This window comes from Leptidea sinapis, chromosome 39, assembly GCF_905404315.1.
Source record: "Leptidea sinapis chromosome 39, ilLepSina1.1, whole genome shotgun sequence".
NCBI lineage: Eukaryota > Metazoa > Arthropoda > Insecta > Lepidoptera > Pieridae > Leptidea > Leptidea sinapis.
In genome coordinates, this window is record NC_066303.1 from 5,573,102 (window position 1) to 5,590,515 (window position 17,414).

Sequence of the window (17,414 nt, forward strand, 5' to 3'; positions counted from 1 at the left end):
TTTTAATATTGGTGTAATTTTACTATACTTCAGAAGGTCAGGAAACACGCCATGTTCAATTCAGCTATTAAAAACTAGTGCTAGATATGGTGCTATGACGTCTATAACAGAACTTATTATTTTTACAGATATATATATCAGCAGGTTTTTTAATTTCTAAGGATCTGAAAGTCTTGAAGTTTTAGTTAAATTGATTAGTTGTAGTAGTTGATAATCTGTTCGGACACCCAATAGCTTTATACGGACGACCAATAGCTATATACGGACGCTCAATTGCTATATACGGATGTCCAATTCAAATCTAGTGGGATAGTCAAGAGAAGTTGATTAAATATATTTCTTCCTACTAATAATTCTCATTTGTCCCGGGGAAATCTGTGGAGACAAATGGGAATAATCCAATATGGTGCAACACGATTGGCAACAGTATTTCCACCATACAGTAGATTGTAGCCAAACAGTACTGCCTCACATAGTGCCGTATTTTTATAATTAAAGTAGCCAGGTTATTGGACGTCCGTATATAGCTATTAGGCGTCCGTATATAGATATTGGGGTCCGTGTATAATATTGGACATCCATAATATATAATATTGGTTCAGGCCATGGTAGGATACAATCCCGATTTTATCATACCTATATTTATATTAAACCCACAAATGAAGTTATTACGTACCTACTTGTCTTAAATTTATAATAAAAAATAGACTAGACAAACATATTATATGCTTGTTATTCTAGCTACAACATGCGATTTTTCATGTAAAAATCTCAGAGACAGGAGCTTAATTTTCTTTATCTTATTATAAACTATTTGTGTACTTAACTTTATCAAAATCCCTTGTTACTAATACGTGTAGATAGATAATAATAAATTATATAAAATATCAGGCATCCGTAAATTATGTATAGATTTGACGAAATTGGTATAAATGTACAGACAAGCGATTATCAAAGAAAGAGAAAGTAAACATAAAGATGGCAACGTCGCACTCACAAATGTCGTTCATCCTATGAGGACGATAAATAGTCGATGCCATAGGTAAATCACGATCAATATATCCAGGACGCCTATGATTTATGACCATGGTTCGGGGTTCAAAAATGTTGCGGCTCGAACGCAAGAATATCGCGAAAAATAAAATTATCGGAAAATGATGTATCTCACGAAGCTGGCAATCGAAAAACTAAGCAATATTCATTAAGACATGTTAAAAAAAGCAATGGGAACTGGAGGACGTCGTAATGATGCACGACGTGCATGACGCCATAAAGATTGTATGATGTAAATATATTTATATATATATATATATATATATATATAAATAAATAATATGTCGTCAACGGAAAGCAAACTTTAGATCACATAATACCGAAAATAGAATTGTCGACGAAATTTTAAACTTTTATTCGATAAAAATATTTCCATTTTAAGAAATGGTACATAAAATTTTTCATAATGGTTGAATTTAAAAATGTATTAAACCTTAGTAATTTGATAGATAACGTGTTTTTTGCTATACCTTCTTAATTGATATTTTTAATATACATACAAAGAACCAATCTTCAGTTATGTGCTACTGTACAAATCAAACCAGAAGCAGAGTTCAATCACATTTCTCGCGCCCAATCTGGACTTATTCAGCTATCAGATTTCTGTCAATTTAACCAGCCAGCTAAATAACGGCAAAATGGTTAAATGGGCAAAATGATATAATTATCATATGAAAACCATTGTCAGGCTAGCAATATAGCCGTAGTTCAGAGGACTTCTGGCGAAGAACTGACTGTATGGAAGGGACTAGGAACTGACATGATGAAGCTGCACCGCTTGCGACAATCCGGTCCTTGTTTTTTGTCTAATGAGTTCAAGCGATTTTCTTCAGTGTTTCGCAATTCTTTTCGCGGTGCTTTGGTTTGCGAGTTACGAGTGGAGCGACTTCACGTCAAGCGTCAAGGCTTCGGACGACTGATTCCTCCTTGCAAATGGCGCAGTGCCACTGCGGAAGGTGCAGCGAAGTGGCAAAAGAGATTGGGCGTGATAGGAGAAGGGCAAGGATAGATTTATGGCGTTAACATTACCCCTGGCCTTAAAACTATGGATTTTAAAGAGAGAAATATTAATTAATTGATGGAATGGATGGCGCGGGAGGTGTTAATATGAAAATATTTATTGTGAAGGTAAAGGACAAAGCCGAACGACTGGTGAAGACCATTCGACTGACTTTCTCATCACTATAAATTTGTTGACACAACAATGCCAAGCGGCCAGTGACGGGGTGAAGTATTGTCGGTTACAATAACTACTATTATTTATATTTTCATTGGATTAGATTGCGTATGCCATTTTGAGCTAGTTTGAAGATGATGTAAATATTCTAGTTTCCAGCGTTTCGCGAAAGAAGCTGAATTTGATCTAATAGCTTAAAGTGGCGCATCAGATTATTTTCGTCATACTCCTTGTACATAGCTAATTATGTCAAGGGAACAGCCAATAAAAAGCTAAGCTCGGATGGCTCCTCTCTTGTTTAAGCAGACGTGAATTGACATTCAATTTGCGCAATCTCTTTGGCCACTCATAGTCGAGCGGTTTATATATACGTGATAGAACGTGCCACAAGACAACCTACTAATGTGAATCTAGTCTTCTCCGACTCCGACACAACAGTATGAACCTAGCTACCTAAGGGCCCTTTCACACCAAACGAATCCGAATCAATCAGAATCACTCCGAATCAAGTTGAATCTGATTAACCAAGATTCGGCTTCGAGCGCTCCGTTTAAATGTGAAGGGATTCTTTTCCCCCCTTCAGACCGGACGAATCTGGTTCAATCAATAGTTTGATTCGAGGTCGCACTTGATTCAACCTGTCAGATTCCTCGTCCGGTCAGTCTTGAATGAACAACCATACGAGATGGACTTGGAGTTATTAATTTTAAAAGTTAAAGAAAATAGTGCGATTTATGACGCCAGTGATAAAAATCACAGCAATAGAAATCTCATATGTTCTGTATGGAGGAAAATTGGCGAAGAATTAAACATTCCAGGTAAGAATTATATTGTACTCAGTAATAATAATCATTATTTCTATGTTAGATCATATGCCCGTATTGATTGTATTTTGCAATGTTTGAGTTTGTCGGCTATAAATGAATAGGAATTGTACAACAAATACCACACTGTGTATCACAAATATTTTAATAGAATAAATAGAAAATCATTTTTTTTTATTAAGTAGAGTAAGTAAAAATAGTTTTCAAGTAAATACAGTAGGTAATTTCAATTTTGCCAAGGTATAAATCCTGCAGGCTGAAGAAAATACTCTTTCAGGTGGTTTCTTGTTGTGATTGCTTCATTTGTTCCTCTTCTCTGAGTGGTAGGTGGGAGGGATTGGCTATTTTCTTCATTCCAAGAGAAAAGTTCTTGATCCAACATAACATCTTTTGTTTTTTAATGAAATTATGCAAAACGCAGGCACACTTTATAGTCATATCTGTTTGGATGACATCAATTTTTAGGGATACCTGCAGAACTTCAAACTTCTTTGTAAGAATTCCAAAAGCACATTCTACAGATTTTCGAGCGCGAGACAGTCTGAAATTGTAATTTCTTTTACTGAAATCTAGAACCCGTTGTGGAAAAGGTCTCATTAAATTTTTTTGGAGAGGGAAAGCTTCATCGCCAACTAGGTACATCTCTGTTTCGTACTGAGAACCTGGCAATGAGAACTGGCCGTCTGGTACGTTCAATTGGCGAGCGTTGTAACTTTTCCCCATTGCAGATTGTGTGAATACCGTACTATCATTTTCCTTTCCATAAGCACCAACTTCGATCATTGTAAAGCAAGCGTTAGCATCAGCAACAGCAAGCAAAACAACAGAATGAAAATCCTTGTAGCAATAAAAAAGTGACCCAGCATTTGGTGGGAGTTGTATACGGCAATGTTTGCCATCAATGCTTCCTATACAGTTCGGCATATTCCACTTCTCGTGATAGTCTTTTGCTATTTTCATCCATTCATCACGACTAGGAACACACATGTAACGGGGATGGAGAGCATCCCATAAAGCTTTCGTTGTTTCCTTTACTATTTCGCGGATGGTCGACAACCCAACACGGAAGTAGAAACTGAGAGAAGAGTACGAATGGCCAGTAATGACATGCCTGCAAACAAAGAAAAACAATACAATTTATGTTAATTAAAACCTGGTTAATCTGTTAAACTATTTACAAATAAAATGTAATAATCAGTAAATTTATAAAGTTACATTCTCCTTATAATTTTTTTTGCAGGAGACAAACTGAAGGAAAAATGGCATCAACTACGTTCCAACTACATGCGTGTCAAGAGAAACGAAAAACACAAACCCTCTGGATCTGCGGCAAAATCAAAAACAAAATGGCCTTACTATGATTTGATGTCATTTTTGGACCAATTTTCAGAATCAAGAGACACTTCTGGGAATGTACAACAAGAATCACCCAACCAGCCAGAATTTGTTAGTGAACTTTAGGATGAAACCCCAAACCCACGAAGACATACTTACAGCGGAGGAGAATTTTGAAAATAGTTTGGCTGCAAATACAGAACAACCAGAAACTTCAAATCCTACAGTCAATAAGAAGAAGAAATTTACGAGGGAAAGGCAAGCTGCAATAGATGATATCGATTCCCAGTATTTGAGTGAATTGAAAAAAAATTATTCATCTCGGCTGGACGACAACGACCCCGACCGGATGTTTTTGTTAAGTTTGCTACCATTGGTGAAAAACCTGACTCCTGCTGATAACGTGGACTTCAAACTTTACTCATTACAGTTTTTGAAAGGAAAACTGAATCCAACGTCATCTGGCCACAATGTCACCTGGCAGTCTCAGCCGACTCAAATTGCATGGTCTGAGTCTCATAGCGATCCAACTTCTCCCGCTTCATCAACTTCTATTGCCACCTCAATGCATTACATTGATCCTGAAAATGGGAGACCCTCAGCGCCACAGCATTTCAATAATTATACAAATATTTAATGCAACTTTCAAATTATTGTAATACGTATGTTGTTCTTTAAAATAAAAATATATATACAAATTTTGTTTTTTTTTTGTTTTTAGTTTTACGTCCTTTATTGTGTCAGGATGACAGGATGATAAGACGGGACCTATCGTATTTTACGTGGAATCCGAGCCACAGCCTACAATGTCTGTTAAGAAACCATTTAGGAAATAGTGCGGGGAGCTTGGGATTGAACTCGGCACTTTCGGCCATTGATGGTTGCCATTAGAGACCGGTAAAGTTTTTCACGCTTTAACGATCTCAGCTATTGGGGCCTACATATACAGATTTAATTAATTGATTTTATTAATTATACAAATATCTAATTCAAGTTTCAAACGATGAGTGTATGTTGTTCTTTAAAATAAAAAATATATACAGATTTAATTAATTGACAGTTTATTACCTGAGACAATTTGCGAGTCGTTCCTCGGCTGTGATAGACTTTCTATAATTTGTATCCAGTTTCGAGATTTCAGGTTCCACCAAATCCAGCAGTATTACGAACAATTCCTCAATCATTCGGAAGAAGTCATAGAATTTCTTCTCATCATTTTGTAGGTCAGGATGTAAATGATGAAACATACCAAAATCCGGCCTTTTCCTATTTATGTGATGTATCCACACTTTTCTTGTTTTCTGTTTCCGCCGTTGCCTCCTACGAAACACTATTGCATTTAAAACAACTGCGTCCATGATAATAGCTCAAAAGCAACTAATAGAAGGAAAACAAAAAGAAGATGAAAGGATTTTTATAGATTCAGGTTGATTCAGCTGGTATGAAAGAGTGGAGATGACGAATCAGATTCAACTTGATTCGGAGTGATCCAGATTGATTCGGATTCGTTTGGTGTGAAAAGGGCCTATATCCACTTGTGTTTACAATAGTCGTATAAATCATTATGCGGTTTATGTTGCGGGTTGCTAGACAAACAAGATTGTTTATTGTAAACAAAAAACGTCATTTATGTTAGATTCGTGCTGTGATATCGCCGTTTGATTGTACGAGAAATTATTACTGTTTTGCTAAACGCGTGAAAATATAAATTATGCTAAGGGGTCAATTCCAAAACCCTACCAGTTTGCTTCTACTTTTATTTTTATCTTAGAAAAAATTACCTATATATGTAAAACAACGGCGATTTAAGTTCTATGTACGTAGTAGGGCTCAATGTTGGTCTTATTTTCTAATACTATAAAAAGCTGGCACATAACTCTTTTTTGTGATTGCGGAAGGGAGAAAATTTATTTTTTACAGTATTTTAGCACATCTGGGCGCTTTATTTTAAAATTGTGCAAAAACTACAATATCAACCAATCTATTTTTTCTAATTTCATAATAATATTTTGCTTAACAAATTAACATACGAATCATTGCTCTCGATACGAGTTATTCAAATAGACCCTCTTACTTGTGGATGCAAACGTAGGTAAGCGACTCACCTCCTTTGTTGCGTTGTGTGTGAGCGAATACGGAAATTCTTTAAAGGGAGTAAGAAAGACCGCCTTGGTGTAGTATGAGCGGACCGCTATTTTGATTTTAAAATGCGTGCGACTAGCACGGGCGTTTGTTGCGAGTGAGACTATGTCAAAATAGCGGCCAGTCGGACGGTGGGTTGATGTCAACATCATATCGTATATAATATCAAATCATATCATCATATTATATATAATTTTTGCAATTATAATATTTATTTTCATATTAATAAAATATTTGAAAATAATTATTATATTTTTTACAAAAAAAATAAGCCATATCGATTATTACCTCATTAGGACATCACTATAACTTGTCAGTCGCTGAGCTGTTAAAAATTATTAATAAAATGGTAAAATTATAAAGCTCGGCAATTATAAAGCTAGAATAAAACAAAAGTATACAATAGAAAAAATATATTAAAACTTGAAACCAATACAATAAAACAGCGTGATCAACATGGATATTGACATAAGCATTCACAACAATAGGTATATTCTTTGAGCTTGCATTAAGATATTGTCTACATAATATTATATAGATCAACTCTAACGAAGGTCGGCGAACCGATAGACTTAGATTAAACTAGTGTATAGACGATCTGACAGCCCGATAATGCGTGAACAATTTTCATTTTTCAATGTGTGAATTAGCCTTCGACCTAAAATTATATAATATCTACTACTTGACTCATTTTGACTTCATGTTATATCGAAGTCTGGTCACGTACTCTGTGAATGTTAACTGATGTACAAAAAGGAACTAAGTATTTCAAATACAATTCTAATCAAATTGATTGAAAAATATTTATTTACTTAGTGGACCGTCCGTGTAAAAAAATCCAGTGGGCGCTACGTTTAAAACAAAAACTTTCTAATAAATTAGTCTTTGTTATATACTTCAATTAGTATTAAAACTTCAAAATATATAAATACAATAATACAAATCGCTATTGCTATATATAGTCACTCAACTAACTGGTCGCTTAAGATATTTGTAGTATTCACAATACATAAAATGCAATGGAACAATCTGCAACTACTAGTCGCTCTTCTTCTCTGAACAGCGCTGACCTTAACTGAAGGACACTCCACATCAGAGCACGCATCAATCACTAACAATTACTTGCACATACCTGTTATATAGACTACAGTATGTATATTAATATTATTTTATTGGAAGAGGTAGTAACCAGTAGGTGTTCTAAGGCGAGATTGTTTCGGCAAAGGCCTCAGAATACAAAACAAACCAAAACGAGAGATACATCATATCTCCAACGGAGGCACTGAACTATAATATATAAATACCACTGGACAAGCTGTTCCATATTATGTTTGACAGCAACTTTTTTGTGCCTATTTGAAGCGCCACTCGCGAGCGTCCAGAGAACTAATTTTGACGTATAATACAAATGGCTGCGAAGGAACGTACAATACTCTGAAGTATTTTTGCATTTTGAATTAATTTGGTTCGTTTTCCGTGTCTTAGACTTCAAGAATCAACGTAATAAAGTACAGGTTGTCATTACTAGTTTTAGTACCGCAGACTCTCGCTTCATAGCCAGCAGATGTGATATTCGCCATTATCAGTTTGTTATTCGCCATATCAGTATGATACTCGCCATTTTGGCGCTGTTGGTCATGCAGCGATAGTCTGCGGTACTAAAACTAGTAATGACAACCTCAGCAAACATCGATAGATGGTGGGAAACTATTTACAAAAGCACTTTGACAGCCGCCAATCCAGTGGTATATAGTAGAAGTCAGTGTGCGCAGGACATCGTGTCCAAGACAGCTCCCTTCCCGCGCCTCATCCCCCGCTCAGTGCTACCAACGGTCAATACATTACCGCTTTTAGGGTTATTCAATAAAATTAATTGAAAATTTGCTACTTACACATGAAATGTAATCCCATTCGGTTTCTTCGTAAGCCTGGTAGCATATATGCTAGTGAGATCGATACACAACGGCGTAATTATTTAAAAACTGACAACCCGGTAAAATTTTCTTTGTCGTAAACAGTGCGCGGGTCGGCCATTGCTAAATGAATTGAACTCAATTTAACGAAATTAACCGCAACAACACTATGGAGCGATTTTGTTTCATTTTCTGTATTCTGAGGCATAGGCTAAACAATCTGGCATAAACATTAAAATGTAGCTTACAGAGTAACTCCTCAAATGCTGCTGGCTGGTAACTTATAAAGTTAATAATTTACTAAATATATTTGGTAACATTTACAACCTCGGTTCCTCGATCACATCAAAAGTTAATTGAATTCATCTGCAACAGCAAAAATATCCCCTAATGTAATGTAGCTGCGTCCGTCAATTGTAATAAATTACATACACCTGATACTTAAAGGTAATACATCTAATGTCCACATTTTGTAATGGCACGCAAAATTTTGACAAATATAACTTCTCTGATGCGATATATTTATAATATAATAAAAAGCAATTGTGTCATTTTTTGAAACCACGATGTAATTTTTTCACAAAATAACGTATTAATAGCAGCATACTAACCGAAAGAAAAAAAAAACAATTTTAAATATTATATTATGCTTTATTTATTCATAAAATGAAAAAACATTGTAATAACAAACCAGGTGGGGGATCCGAACTTACACTCCTCACGGGAATAAGATCTTACAACTGGCGCCTTAGACCACTCGGCCCGCCTGAGTTGATAGCAGTAGTTGAAATTAATGATTCAATTTGTGATATTACTCCGTGGCCGGTTGTCAAGCGGCATGCGATAGATAGACGAAAAAAGTTGAGGAGATGTATAAATAAAAGTTTCAATAATCTTTGTTATATGATTGTAAAATGCTTAGATAATGAATACGTCTAGATAGAACCTCTAGCTATGTGTGTGTGTGTCACTTTGTTTTAGTGTGCGTACGTTGCTGATAATAGACGTAAATAGTACGCCGCTTTTTATTTCGACGTTTTCACAGCTGTCACAATCTATCTAGACGAATAAATTATCTAAAGTAAAACGTTACTATTGGTTGAATAAAAACCTGACTAAGCAGTATTCAACCCACGCCATCAATATTGAAGGTCGTTAATGCAAGTTCTCGTCGTCAATAATTTCAAAATGCAGATGGTTATCGTGTAGCCGCTCTATGATGTCCGTGTTCCTGAACGCGACTCCTGTCGTCACCACACCGCTTCTGAAACGGTTAAACTTCCATATACTTGAAGTCAAATACTCTAACGGCCGTTCCCAATATTCAGTCTATCTCCTACTTGAGATAAAAATCGTAAATATCGTTGTACTTTCTGTCCCAATAAACTTATCGACGGTAACTCACCTTATCCGTACACGCTGTCTGTCAATGGGACGACGATTAAATTACCAGCTATAGAAGTTTGTATGGAAATTGCAATTCACGCGTCCCAATATAAGGCGATAAGAATGACTTATGGGGTATATTGGGACAGCTTCAGATTATTGACAGCTAATTACTGAAAGTAGAAGGTAGTAATTTATCTCTATCTGTAGATAGTTTATTGGGAACCGTCCGAATTCACACCACAATAGGTTAACCAAAACCGGATATCCGGTGTCGTACACGGACGGTACTACAGATAATTTTGTGCGATGCACAATGTGACATTCCATCGAATATGGACCGCGTGCGATCGTTCGGCAGTACCAAATCCAATCATGTGTTCAGGCTATAAACAGACAACCAGCGGGTAAGTAGAGATTTAGTAGTAATAGGAACGGCGGACGTGAAAAAAAAGCGCAAATATCGTGTATTTCAGTATAATATCTTCCAGAACTTGTAACTATACCAGACCAAACATTACATTATAGTATTTCTTAACTAAACTGTTCATTACAGGTTCCAGCATTTGTATAACAAATACCTAGGTAGCACTAAAAATGTTTAGATGAAAAACGGCTTAATGTAGAAAGTTGCCAATACTTTTATTGTCTTTGTATCTCCGTTCCACTCTACACATCGTCGTATTCGATGGAACCACTAAGAAAAGCAGTGGGCCCATTCTTCCTTAGGGGCTCTTCTATGGCATTTTCGCTTTCACCGCATTTTCAGGGCTCGTAAAGCGAATACCTCGAATTTTATATTTAGTTCTTGGGAATAAATAAAATTCGCAGGCCGCCAGGTCAGGACTGTATGGCGGATGACTCATCATCTCGACACCTGCCATAGTCAAATATTCAACAGTCAGTTTTGCGGAGTGCGCTGTAGCATTGTCGTGGTGAAGGAGTATCCTGCTTAGAGGGCGCTGCTGTCGAATTTTTTCCAAGACAACAGACAAACAGCGATTGACATACCAGTCTGCAGTAGCTGTCCTTCCATCTTCTAGCACACGCGAAATGACCTTTCAGACCAAATAATGAGGCAATCATCTTTTTTCCTTCTTTTTTTACTTCTTCCTTTCTTTACCTTCGTTGGCTGATCCTCGAAAGGATACACCCACTGAGGTGATTGTCTTTTGGTTTCGGGTTCGTAGCAACATATCCAGCTTTCATCACCTGTGACGATGTCAAATACAGACAGCATTAGAGTCACCGCCGTTGAACTTATCTAACATTTGGCGACACCAGTCCATGCGAAGGTGTTTTTGTTCATCGGTTAAAGTATGGGGAATTCATCTGGTAAAAAGCTACCTGACGCCTAAATGTTCGTGTAATATTTTTTGAACTTGACTCATACCTAGGGTTGCCCGTATCTGCTGATAGGTCACTCTCTTATCTTCCTCCATCATGCGTCGCACAGCACTGATGTAATCTTCAGTAGTCGCTGTTAAAGGACGTCCCTCACGCGGATCATCATTGAGATTTTACGTCCACGCTTAAACTCATTAAACCAATTGTAAATAATGGCACGAGATGGGGCTTCATTAAGAAATGATAATCGCAGCCTATCATCGCTTTGTTGTTGAGTATCCACAACGAAAGTCATAATAAATCATTGACCGAAAATTTTCTCGCGTTAGGTTCATTTTCACGTGTAACAAGAGTTTTAGATTTGCCGACAATTCACAAAAACAAATGAATGCAATATACTACATTACGTTACGAAAGTGTTCGTAAAATTGAAAGTCAAAAAAAGTTTTCATTAGCAGTTTTTCGAACTGGCCAGTTCTAAACATTTTCAGTGTTACCCACGTATATATCATATCATACTATCACACCCATGGCACCCATGGTAAAGGATATGCGTAGTTTGGAGCTAGATAATTTATGTAAAATGTATGAATAATGTATGTAAGTATATACTGACTGCGCTGGCATCCTGTCCCGTTGCCGAAGCAGCGTGATAGCGGAGTACAGCAGGGCTACCACCGTGGCGCCGTAGCCAGGGTTGACACCCGACACCTGACCACAAGTATCATGTCAATAAAACTAATATACACATGCAGTTAGATTGTACTATCAGTTATTAAAGTAGTATGGATGCGCCTCAATAGGGGCCACCTATAAATTACGTCACACGTTAAGGGGGAGGTAAGACGAACTGTGACAAGGGGCGTAGAGGGGTCCCAAAATTTGTGACTTCATATTTTTTCAAAATTATACAGACATTTAATGAACGCACGGGAAGAGCTATCTCACCTTAATCGTAAAATAATACTAAAATTTTGAGTAAATAATTGAAATTTTCAAACAAAGAAATTATATATTAAGGAAAAAATTTAAGCAGCCGGAACGGATACGACGGAACCTACTAATACGAAGTACCTACGCTGACGCGCGGCTACTAGATTATTTACAGGATGTTCCGAAATGATATTATGGAAAATTGATCCTTAAATTGGTCCTTTCCTACAAAATCACTTCAAAATGTTCTTACATGAAGTCCAACGTGGCTTTGTACCTTCAAGATCAACAACAACCAATCTCGTAGATTTTTGTGAAACTATAACCGAATTACTGGATGCACAGAAACAGGTTGACGTTGTATATACTGACTTCAGTAAGGCTTTTGACCGAGTGTGTCATAGTGTATTGAACGCAAAATTATCAGCTTATGGTTTATCCAACATATTTTTGGAATGGTTAAGATCATATTTGTCTAGTCGCCACTTTTTTGTGGTGGTGAATGGTTTCAAGTCCTCTCCACAATTTATTACATCTGGCGTACCGCAGGGCTCTCATTTAGGGCCCCTTCTTTTCAATTTTTTTAGTAACGATATCGTCACGTCCATAAAATTATCAAAACCTTACTCCATGCCGATGACTTGAAAATATTAAAAGAAATTAATTCAATCGAAAACTGTACCAGACTTCAATCAGATCTCGAGAGCATTTCTTTATCGTGCCATTATAATAGTATGGTATTAAATTCAGAAAGTGCTATTTTATTACTTTTTCACGTAGAAGCAGTAACGTAGCGTACAATTATGGCATTAATGGTACTTCTATTCATAAGTTAAATCAAGTTAAAGATCTGGGCATTGTATTTGATACTAAGTTAACTTTCGTTCCCCATATAGAGTATGTTACCTCTAGGGCATCTAAATGTAAGGATTTTTAATTAGAAACATAAAAGTATTTCGTAATAACTATTTAAAATTTCACTTTATATCTCATTGGTACGGAGCATATTGGAATGTGGATCGGTAGTTTGGAGACCTCACTATGCGACACACATGTTAAGAATAGAGCGAATTCATAAAGATTTATTTGGCATTTAATTTATTCGAACGGACTTTCAAGAAAAAGTCTGTCTTCCTATTCTAATAGACTCGTATTTTTCAAAATGATTTCCTTAGAAGACAGGCGAACTCTAATCGATCTTATCTTTATACTAGCTGACCCGGCAAACGTTGTTTTGCCATATAAAGTATAATTCACGCGATAGTTTTATAAGTAATAAAATATTGCCTATATTATAGCCTGTACATCATTTTGTTCTATTGTCAATAGTTTTTGCAGCGCACGCAAAAATAGGTTTTACGATTTTACACCTTGTGTTACAAAATAGCAATTTTATTACGGATCCCTAATTTAAAAAAAAAAAGCCTATAGCCTTCCTCGATAAATGGACTACCCAACACTGAAAGAATCATTGAAATCGGACCAGTAGTACCAGAGATTAGCGCGTTTAAACAAACAAACAAACACTGCAGCTTTATAATATTAGTATAGATTAAAACTTTTAAATGACAAGATTGACTGTCCTCAACTTCTCAATAAAATAAATTTTCGTGTCCCTAGTAGGTATCCCCGGAAGCAAATTGTTCCGCTAGTACCACCGGTTCAAAGATGTATGTTTGGAGAGAAGTCTCCTCTCTTGGTAAACACATATAGTGATTACATAGATATTAATTTCACGTCTTCTGTCCATACAGGACGTAAATTATTTGTATGTAATTTCGTGAGTAAAATTTAGTCATAATAATTATATTTCTTAGTCTTATATAATAATACTTTATTACCAAATAATTTAACCATTATTACTTGATAAGTGTTTCGTTTTTATTTCTCTTAAATTAATATTTACTTCGTGAAACTTATTAAAGCATGTGGTAGATACCTGTAATTGTTTGTTACATTAAGTACATTATATTATGTAGTCTTTATTATAAATATTTAATGCATCAATGTCAACAAATGTTGGTATTTCTAAATAAATAAATAAATTACAACAAAAACTAATTAATAACAATAGAAAAAACAAAATATACTAAATAACAAAATATATATTATATAAAAGAGAATGTATGTTCCCTAATAACTCCTAAACTATTCGACCGATCTCAATGAAATATGCAATAGATTCGTTGAAGCTCAAGGAAGGTTTACATATATAATTTATATGGAAAAACAACGTTTGTCAGGTCAGCTAGTATCAAAATATAAGCAATAGAAAGAAAATCACGAACCAAGTATTATATAATACAATATTAAACCACGTATTATTAAAATGAATTCAATTCTTGTTTGCAAACGAACACACTAATACGCCGATTAAACAATGGAACCGGTTTAGTGTTCAACTTTACATGCCAGTGGTCAAATTTACATTTACTTATATTATGCATCCTTACACAAACAATGAAGTCAAGCTCTAAGTTTGATGCATCCGATATACGATTATTTATGTAGTTTATTTATTTACAGTTTTATTAATTTTAAGAAATAATTGATAGCATTTTATGCAACGCTCGTGGCGTCCTTCGTAGTAGTTTGATGCGATCAAACTACGGTTTTAACATTTTTTTTATATAGTAAAATAAAATACTATAAGACTTGCCCACATCAAGTAATTCCCAACAAATATCATATCTATTAGTTCATGCATCGTTCACAACGTTCATACTGACGATATCTATCCGACACGTCCACGTTGTCTAGAGAAACCAGCGCCCAATCGGCCAGTCGGAGAGTTAAGGCTGGTTTACACGTATTAAGTAGTTAAGTAAATTTTAACTGACTTGTCGTGTGTAAACAGTGAATTTAGTAAGAAGTTGCCACTTAAAATTTAGTGTCACTTGCGTCAAGTAGAATAGAATTTTGTCTTATTTTCGGGTAAGTTGGTAGGCGGAGCTTATCACTTGACACGTTTGGAGAGGTACAATTTAGGTAAATGCATAAATTCGCGAATCGGTGTCGGCTCAAGAGTTCGTTTGGTTATTTCCTTGTAAAATTATATCTAGGTGGACAGAAAATACTACAGTGCTGTTTGTGGCAGCATATATATTTAATGAATGTTTATGGAACATAAGAAGTGTGAATTACCGAAGTAAACAAGCGAAAGAACGAGGTCTTGCTGATATAGTTTCTGTTATGGCGATCGCCAATTTCGGTGTAAGGGAAGCAGAATCAAAAATAAAAAGCATCCGCTACTATACTACTATATATATTGATCTCTTCTTAAAATCCAAGTTCTCACCCAGAGCCTCTTTTTTGGTATTGTTATTTCCCTACTTATTTCATCTTATCGTCCAAATCCTCACTAATTAGAAAACTAAGAACAGAATTTACGACTTACTGGCGTTGAGCGGCCATCTTTAGTGAACTAATGAGGTAAACTACTTAAATACGTTTGGACGCGCACTTAAAATTGTCACTTAAGATTTACTCAAAATTAAGTTAACTACTTATCAATTTAATAAGTGTAAATCAGGCTTTAGACTTAGGCCCGTCGCAACCATACCTTGGCAGCGAGCCTCTTATTTGGCTTGGTTTTGAGATCAGCGCCTTCGGCCCATCCCTCCCCCAGCAGCACTACTTCGAAGGAGGAGTTGTTCATCACCTCCTCGCTGGGACCATCGCGGGTGATGAAACCCAGGGAGAACTGCGACGGATACTTCAGCAGCCAATCTCGCATGAAGCCAATTCTGAAATCCGATTCATCACACCAAATTACTGTCGGAAAAGTCAGTAAAAACTCATAAGATTTGTTATAAAAAAAATGGCAAAACGTAAATGAATTTTCAAACGATACCACACCTTGAAAATTTAGGATATAGTATTTAATATAATATAAATGATGCAATAACATCTTCAAAAAGGCCGGGCACAAGTTGTACTATTTAAAACCTGCTGAAGCATATTTTTTTTTTATGGAAAAGGACAAACGAGCGTACGGGTCACCTAGTGGTAAAAGATCACCGCTGCCCACATTCTCTTGCTACACCAGAGGAATCACAAGAGCGTTGCTGGCATTTAAGGAAGGTGTACGCTCTATTTTTTAAGGTACCTATGTCATTTCGAATGGGTGGTAAATTCTTGTAAAGTAAGTGGGAAAAATCCATGTTGAATTTGCAAAATTACCGAATCTTGCAGCTAAAGGCAATGCAATTTATTACGATCAAAGGAATTTTCAAATTTCTGCAGGCAACTTGTGTAACGTAAAACTAATGGGCCTCCACATTAGATCAATTTCTTGTTAGCACAGTCTCACCTGGTCATGATGAAGAGCATGACAGCGCCGAAGACGAGCCCGATGGCGGCCATGATAGACTCGAGGCGCACGTAGGTCTTGACTTGCACGGGCCGCTTCCCCGTGGAGGCCAGTAGGTGGCGCTGCGTGTGATACACCACGGATCTGTCGGCGCCCGGGAAAGGCACACACCATCCGCCCAGTCGCCGGTGGATGGGGGGCCTGCGGACACACCAACAAATCGCTAACTTACAGCTTAGTATCTCATCTAAAATGAACATAGTAAATATATAATAATAATCATTTATTTCGGATTCATTCATACATGAGATTACATCCATATTTGTTAGTACAATTTGCAAACTTACAAAATAGTGTTAGCAATAAATTATTAAATCACATATTTAGAAAAATAAATAAAATATCAAGCTGGTCCGGGTGAACTTCCCGATGATGACGGTAATAGTTATTTATGCAACTGTTGTGTAATAAGGGGTATTAAAACTCGAATGTGGGTTCTAAGATTACCCTCCTATCGTTAAATTTGTCGTCCATTGCTTCTTTTTTTTTTCTGAAAAACGAGGACAAATGCGTGTCACCTGGTGTTAAGTGATCACCGCCGCCCACATTCTCTTGCAACACCAGAGGAGCTTCTTCCAAAACATCTATAGGAATTACTAATTACTTGAGTCCAGTATATTTCGTATTCACATTAAGTTAGGTAATTTAAATTATCTAAATAAAAATATTTGTATGCAAATGTGATTTTAAATACCTACTCACTGCTGACTTACGAAATACAATGCTGAACGTACCAACTCATCACTCAAAGCACCAAATCACGAGCGCGCTGTGGTTTGAAAGAGGATGTTGTGGCAAGGACTGAAAAAGGAATTCTGAAATGGTTTGGACACGTGGAGCGAATGAGTGAAGAAAGAATGACGCATCAAATATATAAGGCATGTGTGTGTCGGCAAGTCGGTCGCGGGAGACCTCGTAGAACATTCGTCGAC

The 17,414-nt window shown here is 36.3% G+C and overlaps 1 protein-coding gene across 1 annotated transcript; it reads right to left on the bottom strand.

Moving 5' to 3' along the window:
- Nucleotides 1–9,074: 9,074 nt before the first annotated feature.
- Nucleotides 9,075–16,742, bottom strand: LOC126976050 (saccharopine dehydrogenase-like oxidoreductase). Its single transcript, XM_050824194.1, is given in 6 exon segments — nucleotides 9,075–9,708; nucleotides 11,794–11,888; nucleotides 15,673–15,856; nucleotides 16,423–16,599; nucleotides 16,601–16,623; nucleotides 16,737–16,742. Coding segments are annotated over 6 exon segments (594 nt in total). The 3' UTR covers nucleotides 9,075–9,599.
- Between the last annotated feature and the right edge of the window lie 672 nt (nucleotides 16,743–17,414).